The 14,206-nt window shown below is 49.0% G+C and overlaps 1 protein-coding gene across 1 annotated transcript; it reads right to left on the reverse strand.

The window, feature by feature from the left end:
• Positions 1-114: 114 nt before the first annotated feature.
• ARHGDIB (Rho GDP dissociation inhibitor beta) lies at positions 115-8,831 on the reverse strand. Its single transcript, XM_005519474.3, has 6 exons — positions 8,675-8,831; positions 4,961-5,149; positions 4,300-4,383; positions 3,386-3,462; positions 1,848-1,911; positions 115-905 (listed from the first exon to the last, which is right to left on the reverse strand). The coding sequence occupies exons 2-6, from the start codon at positions 5,136-5,138 to the stop codon at positions 706-708; spliced, it is 603 nt and encodes a 200-aa protein (XP_005519531.1). The 5' UTR covers positions 5,139-5,149; positions 8,675-8,831; the 3' UTR covers positions 115-705.
• Positions 8,832-14,206: the final 5,375 nt, after the last annotated feature.

Genomic DNA, 14,206 nt, shown 5'->3' on the forward strand with positions numbered 1-14,206 from the left:
GAGGGTTATTTCCCTGCTGAAACATGCTCTTTAGCCTTTTCCTATAATGCATTCTTCACATACACATCACTGAGAAACATGCTCTAGAAAAGAATGTGACACTCATGCAGAAAAGAAGAAAGAAACTGGTTTTATTCTCAGACACTGAAGTCTTGTTACGGCATCTAGCTGCATTCCCCCTGACTGGCTTTGCCTGCACAAGGATGGATTTTAACAGGGTAGGGCACCAGATACAGACCAGGAGACCATTGTGGGAGGTAAGTAACCCTTTACAATGAGTCAGAGCACATGGCAAGTGTAACTCAAGATAGGGATTTTCCAGGGACCAGTCAGCCCCTGCCAGGTGATCGTGTTTCCTCGAAAAGGCACTTCCAGGACTGGAGTTGGTACGGGACAGATGGGGACAACAGGAGGAAGTACTGGGGGAGAGGGAGGGAGATGCTTCCCAATTTAACCCAAAGTGGTGTCATGATGGGGTGGCGGTGAGAACGACTGGGCTGTTTTCAGTGTATCAGAAGAAGCAGCAAAGGCCACCTGCAGGGCTGTGCATCGACCGAGGCTGGCACAGAGCCCCAGCAGCCAGGGAAGGGTTGCCGGGGCTGTGGCCAGCCATGCTGGCAGGCAGGAGCAGTGGTGGGCATGGCCCACCTGGAGACTGGTGCAGGAGGCAAGGGGATGGGAAGGGGGAAGGCAAACTGGGTGAACTCATTCTGTCCATTCCTTCTTGATGGACAGGTTCCACTCCCAGGTGAGATGGTCGTGCTTGTCGTCATCCGTGAAGAAGGATTTGTTGTGATAGGTGCCTCGAGCCAGCATACCCTTAGGAGCCTCTTCAATAGGTGTCAGGAACTCGTACTCCTCTGGCCGTGGCCCATAGCTGCCAACCATGAACGTGGCTTTGTCCACTAGGAGAAAACAATCCACAGGGAATAAGCCTCTCAGATGGGAATGATAAAGGAGAGAGGAAGCAATGAGGAAAAGAGCAGAAAGGAGATGGGGGAGAAAAGAGCAGTCCACGTCAGCAAAGGAGAGCAGAAATCAGTGTGAAAAGAGGGGTTAGTGAAGCATAAGGACAGCTGGAAGGATAACATGGATGGATGGGCAGGTGAACAGGCAACTCAGTTTGTATACCCTCACATGTATACGATTGTCCCAGTTTGAGACAAATTTGGGAGGAACCTGAACATTCTGGCTGCTAAAAGGCTGTGAGTACACCAGCGTATGGCTCAAGAGCTACTTTGATTTCCCACTACTTCTCTTTACTGGTGAGAAGACACCAGTTATGTGTGCTGAACAGGATGCTGAAGCCTTAGAGATGGTTGCATGAAAATGCACGCGGGGTGTGCGTGTTTGCAAAATGGGGCTTTCCTCTGCCTTGTCCAAGCAGAGCAGAACTGAGGAGAACCCTTGGGTAAATACAGGGCCCTGCACACAATGGGGAGTTTCATAGAGCAGGTCTGAATTTTACCAAGTGCTTCTGAGGAACTTTCAGAGGGTGGGAAGCTCCACACAGGCTGAGCCACTGCACAGGGGGTGGAGAGGAGAAGTGCTCTATATGGAGAGGCAGTCTGTGGCAAGCACTAAGTGGAGTCTCTGCAGACCTGGCTGCTGCAGACAGAGGTGTAGCATACAGGTACCAGAGCTGGCTCATATTGAGTTGGCACAAAACATGAAACCGCTGTCCTGGGTGAAGCAGTCTGCTGAGAAGTCACCTCCTGAGTGTTAGCATAGGGTGGGACGCGGGACCAAGGGAGCCTCTGTCCCATCCAGAGCTGCAGGAACACTTAGAGAAGATGGAACACACAGTAGGAGCAGTGCTGTGCAGGGCATGCAGGGCTCTTACTCACCCTTCACCCCTGTCCGGTAGGTGTGCTGCACATATTTCAGTCCCGACACAATGTCCCTGTTTACCTGCAGGAAGTAACCAGAAGTGTCAAGAGAGGAGTTTTGGTTCTGTACATGATGATTTTCCCCCTCCTCAGGGACATACCCATCTTAGCTCCCTACAGAAGGGAGCCTCAGCACAGGGCACATTGTACAGGTCCCTAACACTTCTCCAAAAGTACCTGGAGACCTTTAGCATCTTCTGTGCATCTCCTGCACTTCCCCATCCCGTGCCCAACTTTGAAGCTGACTGGAGCACATCACTAAGGTTCTCAAGACATGCTGATGAGGACAATGAAAAGTGAAGCAGGAAGTTCCCATTTAATAATTTTAATATTGGAAACCATACATGGGTAACTAGTCATCCCTTTAGCCCCCATGGGTGGGCAGCTTTAGGTGCCCTCTAAGCTCCATGGGGAGCTGGCAAGTTTCTTCTCAAAAGACAGAGAGACAGTTTTCATAATATTTTATCAAATCTCCCATGGATAGCTTGGATGTATCCACTGCTGCTCCCCTCCAGCACACACCGCCCTCCCACAGTGGACACTACTCAATCTGAAAACAGGATGGACAGATCCTTTTACATCCCAGGGTAGAATTCACACAGTATGAGCCCTTACCAGCAATAGAACTGAGGGAGTTTGAATAACCTGTCTGGCTTCAGGTATCTCTGGTCAACAAGGCACACATACAGATGGAAATATTTCAGAGCACAAGAGAGCTGGAGGTGTCTTGGGGGAGAGCATTGGGGGACATTCATCTCTGACACAGCAAGCCTCAAAGAAAAAGGGAAATCTGCCCTACAGAACCCACAATATTAACACTTTCCCTCGTCTGTCTCAGGAGAATTATCTTTCTTCCCTTTTTGGCTTCTCTTCCAAGCCTAGCTGTGAAGCAAGCACTGGCAGAGATGACCAGTTCAGTGCTGGATGCCACATTGCAGAGTGGCCAAGTTTCATTTTCAGCTGTAAACAGAAGAAATGGCTGACACACTGATTAATGGGAGTGAGGGAGAAGTGAGCCCATTTCGGTATATCATGACCTGAAGAATTCAGGTATCTTCAGCCAAATGCTACAATACTACATCTTTTTAATGTAATGTGTACATGAAGCCCAGTAATACTGACTGAATCAGTATTTCATGAATAGCCATTCTTGCTTCTCTTCTCCTCCCTGTTCATTTGCACTTAGTGTGAAGTAAAGATTTTCCAGTGGCTGAAAAGCAAAACCAAACTCAGCCAAAACTACCCATCTGGCTTTTAAACCACTTGATGTTTATCAGTGTGAGCAAACAGAAACCAGCTTCCTCCAAGGGGTGAGCCAGCAGAAGTGATTTCCTGGAAATACCTCATCCCTTGGGTAAAACAACACCTGAAGCTAGGGGAGCTTTGCAAGCGTTCAGCTTTTGGGCACGCGTGCTGTCTGGCTCTAGTTATCTGATAGACTGCCACTGACTGGCCTCAGCCACTGATAAGAAGCAATTGGCAGGAAAACAACTCACTCTGAAGTGGATCTTAACTCTGTATTCCACCCCTTCCTTTAATACGAAGGTCTCTTTCTTGAGCGCTTCGAGGTCACCTGCAAGGAGAGGATCAAGCTGTCAGCTAGAGGTGTCACAGCGAGGAGAGACCAGGCACAGGGGGGAAGATGGGGGTGGGGTTGCTGTCAGAGGTGAGCATCCCTTCAAAGGATGACACCTGTAAAATGACTATGCAGACATCTGTGCAGGATTGTGTCGTGAGACTGAATACACAGAAATTCCTGGGTGTTCGTATGTGTCTGTGCCCACAGCAGACAATGCCTAAACAAACACAGGTATGAGCACATATACATAAAGGTGTTTATGCACAGACTGGTTGCTGAGCGTATGCAGGAGTGTGTGTACGCTCCATCCACGCCCAGCCCTGGCTTGGGTGAGAGGAGTGTGTTTCACAGTTCCTGCCCAGCTTGGAAAGCTGTGTGGTTTTGGGCAAACAGGAAGCCTCTCTGCCCCTCCAGACCCAGCTTCCTCTCTCTGCAGAAAAGCCCATATAAGGTTTTCTCCCCACGTCCCCAGGAGCCGGAACTGCAGTATTGCTCGGTTCTGAAGTTTCAGTACAGCCTGTTACCCAAATGTACGCACATCCCTTGTGCTCATGAAGTCTCATTGAAAGAAAACAAGCAGAGATGGCAAGAGAAACCCAGGAGCTCCCAGAGCAGTCTAGATGAAGAAAAAGACCCTTGATATTTTCCTCTATTACATCTCCTTCTTTTTTATTCATATGTGTATATTAAAATAAGAAACAAAGCTAAGATGACTTCAGAATTCCTCTAAAACCCACTGTAGCATCCCATGGACAAACTCTCTTTTAACTTGGAGCATGCCAGGGCCTTGGTTTGTTCCCCTTTGTGACCAAGGACAGAGCCTGTGCCTACCTGTAAGGTCCATAGTGATTGGTCCTGGAGCAGAGTCACATACCAGAGTGAGTCGGGTGACCACCACATTGGGAGCTGTTGGGTCTGCAAGTAGGAAAAGTCAGGGAGAAGCTGTCAGCTTGCAAAATTAAATGCAATCAAAGGGGAATTACATTGAAGAAACGAATGCCTTGCCAGGCAGAAACTGCATTTCATGAAACACCCAGTAATGCCAGACTTCCTTAGTACAATAGGATCCCATGTCTACCCAGTCATTCCACATGGATCCCTCTGGCCTCCATCACAATACCTAGAGGTGCTCTTTCTGCCACAGAAAACCTCCTTAAGATCATTCTGAGCAACAAGACCACCTTACATCATAGACTGACCCTTTCATGTTCCTAACCCCTCAAAAGTCCTCTGAGACCCATACATCTCCCACCACAAATCCTTTTCCAATGCCAGCACTCCCCAGTAATCTTCCTAACTCCTGACACCCATAGCATCTTCTGTGTTCCTTTTACATGCACTTTTCCATCTGTCCATCCCCAGTCCTGCACAAGCAGCGCATGTCGCTGGCCAAACAAGACCCCTCATCTTTGAAGCAACCTTGCCTCATCCCCACAGCACACTGTTGCAGCACATCTCCCCATCCCCTCCCTATCAGCATCCCTCAGCCTACCTACTACCACAGGTCCATCTCCCAGCAGGGACTTCTTGTACTTAGCGAGGCTTTCATCATCCTTGTCCAACTCTTGCAGCTCCTGCAGTGTTTTCTGGGGAGGAGGTTTGTAGTTGAGTTTCCCATCCAGCTCATCATCATCATCCTCTACATGAGGTTCTTGTGTCTTCTCAGTCATGGTCACTCGGTCTGGGTGACAGAGGAGGGGGCAGTCAATGAGATTGCTGTGGGTGGGAGTAGTGTCCCTGGGGGCACTCACTCTGGGCACAGCGTGCCTCAGTCCCCCTGACAGGCAGGCACCCACCCAGTGCCGAAGGCAGCGGGATTCCTACGGGCAAATGGCGACGGTGACCGGCTGCAATCCAGACACTGCTGTGCTGATATTCTGGCTCAAACACAATCCCCCTCTACCCCCGCTTCTCTCTCCCTGCAGGCACCACGCGCACACGCAGACCTACACCATTCTTCCCTCCCAGGGAGGAGGTGCAGGAGCAGAGGCTGAAACCAGAGTGATTTACAGCCACTCTGCAGCACAGTTGTGGCCGGCAGCCCTGCAATTACAAGCCATCCTATGAGGCTTCGGTGCTCTCCGGCTATCTCGCACAAAGAGCCACCGCCACACGCTGGAGCACAGAGAAACACGAATAAAACCAAGGACAGATGTTTCGTTCACCCTCTCGTAATGGGTTAAAAGCCACATTTCACAGAAAGATCGAATACCTGTCAGCCACTTCCTTAGATCAGCAAGTCAGCTGAAGCTCCCAAGGAAGCGGGCAGGGTGGTCTATCGGCTGGCATTCCCTGTGCTCCCACCATCAGCTCCCTTCAGGCAGCGATCAGGACTGCTTCCCAGCGAGGAAGGAAGAGTGATGGTGACCCCAGAACAACCACGCATAACCGAGCCGCTCCAGCGGTGCCTCTCGGAGGGGAGAGGCAGGGCAGCAGGGCTGGGTCACACATCGTGGAATGGCACAAGGGCAGCCAAACTGCTTGGGTGCCATCCCAAATGGGAGCCAGGGCAGGGAAACAGCAACCAATGGGCAGCCAGAGCATGGGATGGGGGAACAAGAGACAGGCAGGAGAGGTAAGCAATGCTGTGCCAGGTGCCCCTTAGTCAGCTGCCTGCCTCGAGGAGCCAGCCACATGGTCCTAGCCACCTTCTCACTCTTCAGAGAAAGGCTGAAAACCAGAGCAGTGCCCTGGTACAGTGGCAGTTGTCACAAATGGCCAAGCCATTCCTTGTTCTTTGGCAGCAAGAGGATTCGGTCAGGCTACTCAGATCATTCAGTTCACTTCCATTTATCCTTCTTTGAGACTGTCCCTACTAAAACGTCCCCTTTTGCTTGCTTATTTGCAATTTTCCAAACAAGTCATTTGTCCTTCTCTGCAGCTGTGGCCTTAACATTTGCCCCTACTCCCAAAAGTTAAACTGGAAGCTAATGGGATAGTTTTTTCATTCTTTAAAACAGAAAAGAAACACCAAAAAAAACCAAACAAAGAATAAAAATTAAAAAAAACACAAAAAAACTGTTCAAGGTGAATCAGCAAGTGGTGGCAGGCAACTCTGAGCAGTATGCAGACCTCTCAGAGCAATTCCAGTGCAGGGAAGAAAAATAATCAAGGAGTGGTAGATTGGCACGTTGCAATGGGGCAGAGAAGGACTGAGCAGCAGACAAACAAGAAGATTCAGTCAGGTATTCTAATTGGAAATGGTCTTTGCAAGACAACTTTGCAATTTTGTGGTGAGTGAGGAGCTAGTGCAGAATGGGCAGATGGAAAATCAAAGGGAATCTCAGCCCAAACAAATAGGAAAAAACCAGGTCCCAGCAGCTGAATAACCCTGGCTCAGTTCATGCCCAGATCTAGGAGTGTGAAGTACCCAAGTACCATAGGAAAGGCCCATAGGAAAATCCCTTGAGCTTGTCCTCAGGAGAAAGGAAACCAAAAGCTCCCTCCTGAAAGCAGCAATTACACATGCTCCACCACTCTGTGGCCCCAGCACAGTCACCTTAGAAAGCCTCACAATCCCCTCAGTGCCATTCCACATTCAGCACAGGAGGAGGCTGTGATTAGCCATGACAGCCATTGCCGAGTCTTGCCTTCCACTTGCTCCAGCTGCAGGTCTGAGCACTGACCTGAGCTCTCTCACAATACCAGGCTGCATCTGCCACCAATACAAGCACAGACCAGAGGTGCCTGCCCACCCCCACCCTCCCATGTCCACCTCTTGTCGTTTATCACAGGAGAGGGTCAGACACAGGAGATGGAAAGAGGCATCTCTGTCCACACACAGAGAAAAGGCAGAGTCAGGACTGGACTAGCTGCTTGCTCCTCATCCCTCAGAATCCCTCAGACCTTCCTTTTGCATCACACATGCTGCAGAGACCGTCCCTGCCAGCCCGCGGGGGTGGCTCGCTTGAAGGGGAACGCTTCAAGATTCTGAAAGCCTCCCAGAAAGGTGGACAGACAACCTGCCATGCCAACAGCAAGATCCTGCAGGGAACAGAACCAGCCAGGCTGTCTGAGATGAGCAACCTCTGACTCACAGGCATCTCAGGATGGCACCGATCAGACCAAGTTCTGGCATTTTTCCCCAAGCCGTGGACTTGATGCTGCCTTCCTGCCAAACTCCAAGGCAGGCGGTGACCGAGAGGAAAGCTCCTATCTCAGCAGCTCCTGCCCCTACTTGCTCCAGCTCCAGAGCTGGTCCCCTCTGCAAGCTGAGACACATTCCTGAGCTCAGGCACCGCTGCCTCTCCAGAGACACCATGCTGCTGTCAGGTTTCCTGAGTTTCTGTGCCACTGGCCAGGCCAAGGGCTATTATGGACCCCGCCCCCATCCAGACCAAGAGCCTCACTAAAATGAGAAAATTAACTCATGATACCATTGTTATATGCAAGGAGAAATCTGTGTGGCTGGCGTCTTGCCCTGCCACATTTTTCTTGCATTTCTGCAGCCCTAGCCCACACTCCTGAGTCACCTGCACCCCTGAGGCCTGGCAGCACGCGTGAAACAGAGGGAGAGGGCAAGGGCAGGGTTAGGGATCCCTGTTAGAGAGGGATGGCTACAGGGGGCAAGGAAGGAATCACGCCTTGGCGAGAGGAGCGAGCACCTCGCAGCTGGGCTCTGCCTGTGCCGTGGGTGGACAGCTGCCCTCGCACCTGCAGCAGGAGAGGGCAGTGACAAGGTGGAGGGCAGGGCCCCCATGCCTCCACGGGGCACAGAAATGGGTGTCAGAGGGACAGCACTTTACTTGCCCTCCATCTGCTCATCACTTCTCCAAACCAACCCCTGGCCAAGGGCTTATCTCCAGGAAGAGGGCTTAGCAGGGAGGAAGTAATTTTCCGCGATGGGGGAGAAACACACCGGACTCAGCAGCGCCCCCAGCCCCGGCCTCCCCACCCCAAGCCCCGGGGTGCGGGGACAGCCCATCGCCCGGGGAGCGCCGGGTACCACTCGGCAGGGATACAGCCGCCTCCAGCCCGGGACCGCGGGGGCCTCTTCCCTTCTTCCCCTGCCCCTCCGCCCCACCGCAGCGCCGAGCCTGACTTCCCCCTCGGGTGCAGGCAGGGCTCTGCCCGTCTCCCCGGGCAAGAGCGGGCACGGGCAAAGGCGCAAAGTTGCGCGGCGCCGGCGGGGATGGAGCCGGGGCTGCTCCCTCTCCGCCTCTCCGCTGTCCCTGCGCGGCGCCCCCCGCCCGCCCCTCGCACTCACCGGCGGAGCGGCGCCTGCGGCCGGGGTCCTCCTCTGCTGTCAGCGCTCAGCCTCGGGCTCTGGCAGTTGGAGCAGGAAGGAAGTTGGTGAGGAGAGGAAAAAAAAAAAAAAAAATAACACTCACACGCAGCGAAAAAAAAAAAAAAAAAAAAAAAAGGAAAAGAGAGCGAAGCGCGGCGGCAGCAGCAGCCCACCGGCAGAGGAAGCCCTGCGCGGCCCCGCATGCTGCGGCGCTCCGCCGCCTGCCCCGCTTTGTCTGCCGCGCTCCTGCTGCGCAGAGGTGCACGGGGCTTTGTCTTACCGAGCCCAGCCCGGCCACGGAGTGCTCGCCGGGCTGCGGGCTCTCGGTGAGGGCTGCTGTGCCTGGCAGCGAGGGGGTGATAGCTTTGTTTTTTCTCCCAGGGCTTTTATTTTGTTTATTTTCCTGGTGTAATTAAGGTCGGTTTCAAAAACTGGCGCTGATTTATACCGATTAAAATATGCGGAGAATCGGGTTGTGTATTGGCGCGTACGTGGGAAGATAAGGAATATTGCAAATGGAGGTTGTTACGAACCTCATTTTTCCTGCTACCTGCTGCACTTAATCAGCTTATTGTTCCCAACTCCCAGCCGTTGTCATACGAGCAGGTTCCAAGATCAGCTACCTCAGGAAGAAAAAGCTCTCGTTTCCCAGGGTTGCTTAAATGATCGAGAAGATTTTACACCGCTTACTTTCTGAAAGATCAGCAGATTTCCTCTTTCTTTGCCCCTCATGGAGTGCCCACTTAGTTCATCAGTCACATACATCCTTCGTGTACATAGTCCTCAGTGCACAACAAATTAGATCATCGGTTTGCAAACAACAAATCTGGGCCTGCAATGACTGATAGACTGCTCTTAATGCATTTGCAGCAGCAAAATAAGCAAAGCATATCTATTGCCAATGGGCTTACATTCACTGCCCAGGATCACATATCCATTAAAAGTGTTTATTGGACACAAATTTGTAAAGGCTGTAAACAACTGAGGAAAGGGGCTCTTCTTCAGGGACGAACAGATCTCAGAAGACGGAGACTGATTTTTCCAGCCAGATACTGCATTCATTTAGGTTATGGGTGGCACAACGACTCTTACCTCATAAATTTCAAGGGAAAAACAGAGCATATGTCTGTCTGACAATGGATTCCCATTTATCAGGGGCTAAAGCCTGAGAAACATTTCAAGCTTCCATTAATTATTTTCACATCAAGAAAAATTATTTTATTCTCTGCCACTCTTTTTCATTGCTACACTAACCCTTCCCTTGAGCCAGCACAAGGAACCTGACTTGAATACAGTACTGAGATGAATTCAAATGGTACCAGGGGGAAAAAAAACATGTAAGCAAATGTGTAAGTATATATTGGTGAGTTTTCAACCCAGATAGTTGTTCATAATGGACAAAACCCATACTTGTTCATAACAGACAAATGTGGCTAAACCTTTATGCCAGCACCAGTGGCTGAGTGAGATGGGGATGAGGAAAGGACAGAACAAATTCTTTCAACTACAGTGCCACATTATGGCAGCTCATATTATTCATATAAGCAGTCTTGGCCTGGGAAAACTGTGAAGAGCTGGATATGTTAAATATGGAAATCTTTGAGGAAGCCTCTGTGTCTTGTACATCAGCTTCTTGTCTTGGTTTCTTTGCTGTCTGGACTAATTCTCTGATTTCAGCTTAGAAACTGAACACAGTTTAGCTGGAAGGAGGTGTGGGCTGAGGTTACTGTTCACTCATGGCTTGGTTTGAAATTTCCTTGGCCTTAGTGACTGTGTACAGTGCAATTTAAAATAGTGTTATTGCAATCATTCTTGCTGAGGCATAGTCGAGATTAGCTTGTTCTCTTTTGTGGGTTTCTTTTTAGTGAAACACCAGACTGCATGTTCCTTTGTGTAGCTATTTACACACTATTTCTAAATGCATGTGAGCATTAATTAAGATCAATTTATCCACAAATATGCATAAAGGTATAAGGATGTGTAATTGTGTGCCACCATATGTATGTACACCATATACATATGATGTACCCATATGTATGGGTTCATCTGCCTAGCATGCAGGGGAAACAGATTTTACTCCTAAATTAGAAGTTAGTCAGTACGTGATTGTGGGGACATCATGTAACTGCTCTGTGCCTCTTCTTCCTATTGGTAAGCAGTGTGAGAAGGAGCTGCAGACGTTGGAATCGCACTGTGCCAAGCAGATGGGAACTCAGAAGCCAGGCATGATCCTTTGGGTCAGAATATCCAGCATCCTGCTGGGGAACCACGTCACTGCTCTGCTGGAAGAAAGGAAAGGTTTGAACCACAATGGAGCAGAACATCGCTGAAAGCAAATCTCTACCACCGAGTATTTCATCTTTGACAAACTGATGCCATGCCATGAAGATCATCTCTTGGCAGGCGTTGTCCAACCCCAGCCAGCTCTTTTGTCTGTGACAGAAGGAGGCAGGGACAGCAGCTAAAGTGTGCCTGCTTTACTGCAAAACATACAGTAAAATTTCAAATATGTTCTTAGTCGGAAAATAATATTTTTTACTTAAAATACTATGATTAAGTCTTATTTAATTTTACCCCACTGATAACAGTTGATTGTACAATTAGTAGACCACATTAATAGCTGTGATCAACTGCTAGTGTCTAAGTTTATTTCAAAAAGTTTATGCAAAATTATAAATGCTTATCCTTCAACTACAGAGCCTATACTCCCAACAGTCATATATGTCTGTAGCACCCTATTGGAAATAACAAACCTTGACTTTTTTTAAAACTGTAAGATTAAAAAAATTAGGCATTTTTTCCTATTTGAATTTGGATTGCTGCCAGTCCAGTACTTCTGGATTTGAATTTTTTTGCAGTGGTGGTACATTGCAGCTTTGTGCTGCTAAATATCATCTCCATCTTCTGTGGAACAGGTCGCTGTGTTTGAGGAACTGAACTATATTATGACCTTTAGAAGTGACTAATCCAGAAAAATTTCACCTGTTAGAATTTCTTATTTTCACCTACTTGTAATCTCCAAAACTGTCTAATTTGCAGCTGAAATTTTCCAGGCTGGAAGCTCTGAGGGGAAAAATAAAAAGGGATTTCAGTCCAGGTAGGAATCCAGTTTTGTAATTTTAGGAGGCTCAACAGAGTATTACTTTTTAATGCTGCTCTTGTAAAGTGATTTGTTGTGGAACTACTAATTTGTATTTTCACTGAACTCGGTACATAGTGTTACTAACTTTGATTTCTCTCTAATGAATAATGTTGCTGAATCTTGTCACTGTCATGAGTTTTGCCTCCTCCTCAAGCTTTTTACAGTCACCAGGAAAGCTACAGGTGACACGCTGGGAAGACAACCTCAAGGTTCAGCAAATTCATGTCAGCAGGTGCTGCAAGATAAGTGTCAGTTTTGGCCATGGGTGTCCCCTGGATGGTGTCCCCAGGTGCTGTCCCTCACTACATGCAGAGATCCTCTTCCCTGCAGAGATGGGAGGAGGTAATCTGCTCCTGAGGCAGTCACGAGGGGATGGGAATGGGCAAGGTGACAGGTCAGGGAGCTCAGACATGAGACCTTTCCCTGCCATCTGGGGGAGAATTCACTGCACCACGAGGTGCCACCCAGCTCTGGTAATCCCAGCACTGCCTTCTCTGACTCTCAGTTAAGTGGGATAAACAGTGTGATATGGCCAATGAAACATGAATTCATCCCCTCTGAATAAAATACAGGCACAAATTGCCCCAGGATTGGCTTTAAAAGTCAACAAGTTTGAGCCTGTTGTGCCTAGGAGGGGTGGTGCCTCTTTTCTTCTTACTTGGTGCTACTCACCCCTTTTAAAGTGCTGCAAAGGGGTGTGCAGGCCTTGGGGTGGGAAGGGAAGAAAGGCATGGAGGCTAGATAAAATGCCAGGCAAGGGAGCCAGTATTTAGCATGGAGAGCAAGGAGAGAGAAGGCGCTTTGAGGTGCCAAAGCAAAGCACCTGGTAAAGGTTTAACTGGGTTTCCCAAATCCCATGGGAATCCCTTCAAACCACCTAGCCACTGGGCTTGGGGGCTCTCAGCTGGGTGAAGAGCTGACCCCTGAAAACATGACTGTGTGCTCCATCTCTCCAGCTCCTCCAGAAGTGATTTCTTTGAAAGATGGAGAGATTGGAGATTTAATGCTTGTCTAAGAAGCTTTCAGGCTTGTTAAAGTGCTAATCCCATAACCCCTGTCACAAGCCTGAAGGTGTGCAAAGACTTCACATGTCGCTTCGCAATCCCCTGAGAGAGCAAGGGAAACAAGAAGATAGAGGAAGGAAAAGGATTTTGTTGGGGATGAGAGGGTAGGGGCAAAACAGAGCCAGTTTCCTCCAGAGGCTAGCCTGAGAAAGGCTGAGGATGGACAGAGCAGCTCAGTGAAGGAGAGAGAGAGCTCAGTTGGTGGGAGGGGGTGAGTGAGAGGACAGGGCCCATGAAAGGAAGACAATCCCTGTCATCGGGGAGCAGGGGTGTCTTCTTTGCATCCCCTGCACTCCAGAGCCTAGCATGCAGGAGATCAGCTTTTGCTCTCCATCCCTCACGAGGTACTGTGGCAGAAGTCAGTGCTCTGCAGGTGAAGGTGTCCTAAAGAAGTCACCCACCAGAGCTGGATTTAAAAGGAGACTGGATTATTTTAGGACCTCTCAGAAAACAGGTGGTTATGTAAGGTCAAATCTCAGCAAGTGTAATCAAATCTCAGTTCTAAGCTGATCACCAAGCAGGGTGTTAGGAAGTATTTATTCAAGCATTCCTCCCTATGTTGTGACTTTCCTCTGAAACAGCCAGAGCTGAAGCTGAGACTAAATTAGGAGAGCTGTGGCATCCTCTCCTCCTCTGCTGACCTTGGGAAATCTCCCTTGCCAGCTGCACCCTGACATTCCTGTGCTAAACACTACTCTCAACAAGGAACTTGATTTCATATTGGAATTTATGGCTTCTAGTCAGGTTGTGTCCAGCCTCTGGCTAACTCTCATGTACCTTTGTGCTTTGCCTAGCTCAGGACATGCTGCTTGCAGCTATATAACATCTCTGGAAGCCATGAGACAATAATTACCAGCCTCTCTGTGGCAATGTTTTTCTTTTATTGCACTTGTGCTGTTCACATATTATTGCTCTCGCAGCCCTGCCTCCGTAAACCCCCACAGTGTTATTATGGTGGATTCTTGTGGAAGAACTGGTGTGAGAATTGCTGTTCCTCCCACTCCTTCTTTTTCTCTTGTATTGCAGATTTCAGTGTATAAAGGAGAAAAACAAACGTGGTGTTCAACAAAAGAGCCAATGGCTATTTAGATTCTCGGTAAATATTATCCAGTTTTATATATTCACAGAACATTAACAAGCAATGGATGTGCAACACTTGCACATGACGAGCAGTCTCCTCCCAGATCTAATAGAAACACACCCATAAATAACCCACAGGAGTTTAAGTGGGTCTTGATGAAAAGTGTATCATGCTAACGGGAAGCACGGCAAGAAATCATCATATTGGTCATTTTCGCTGCCATC

This window comes from Pseudopodoces humilis, chromosome 5, assembly GCF_049639895.1.
Source record: "Pseudopodoces humilis isolate 2021_Gansu_Grassland_sample_001 chromosome 5, ASM4963989v1, whole genome shotgun sequence".
Lineage (NCBI taxonomy): Eukaryota > Metazoa > Chordata > Aves > Passeriformes > Paridae > Pseudopodoces > Pseudopodoces humilis.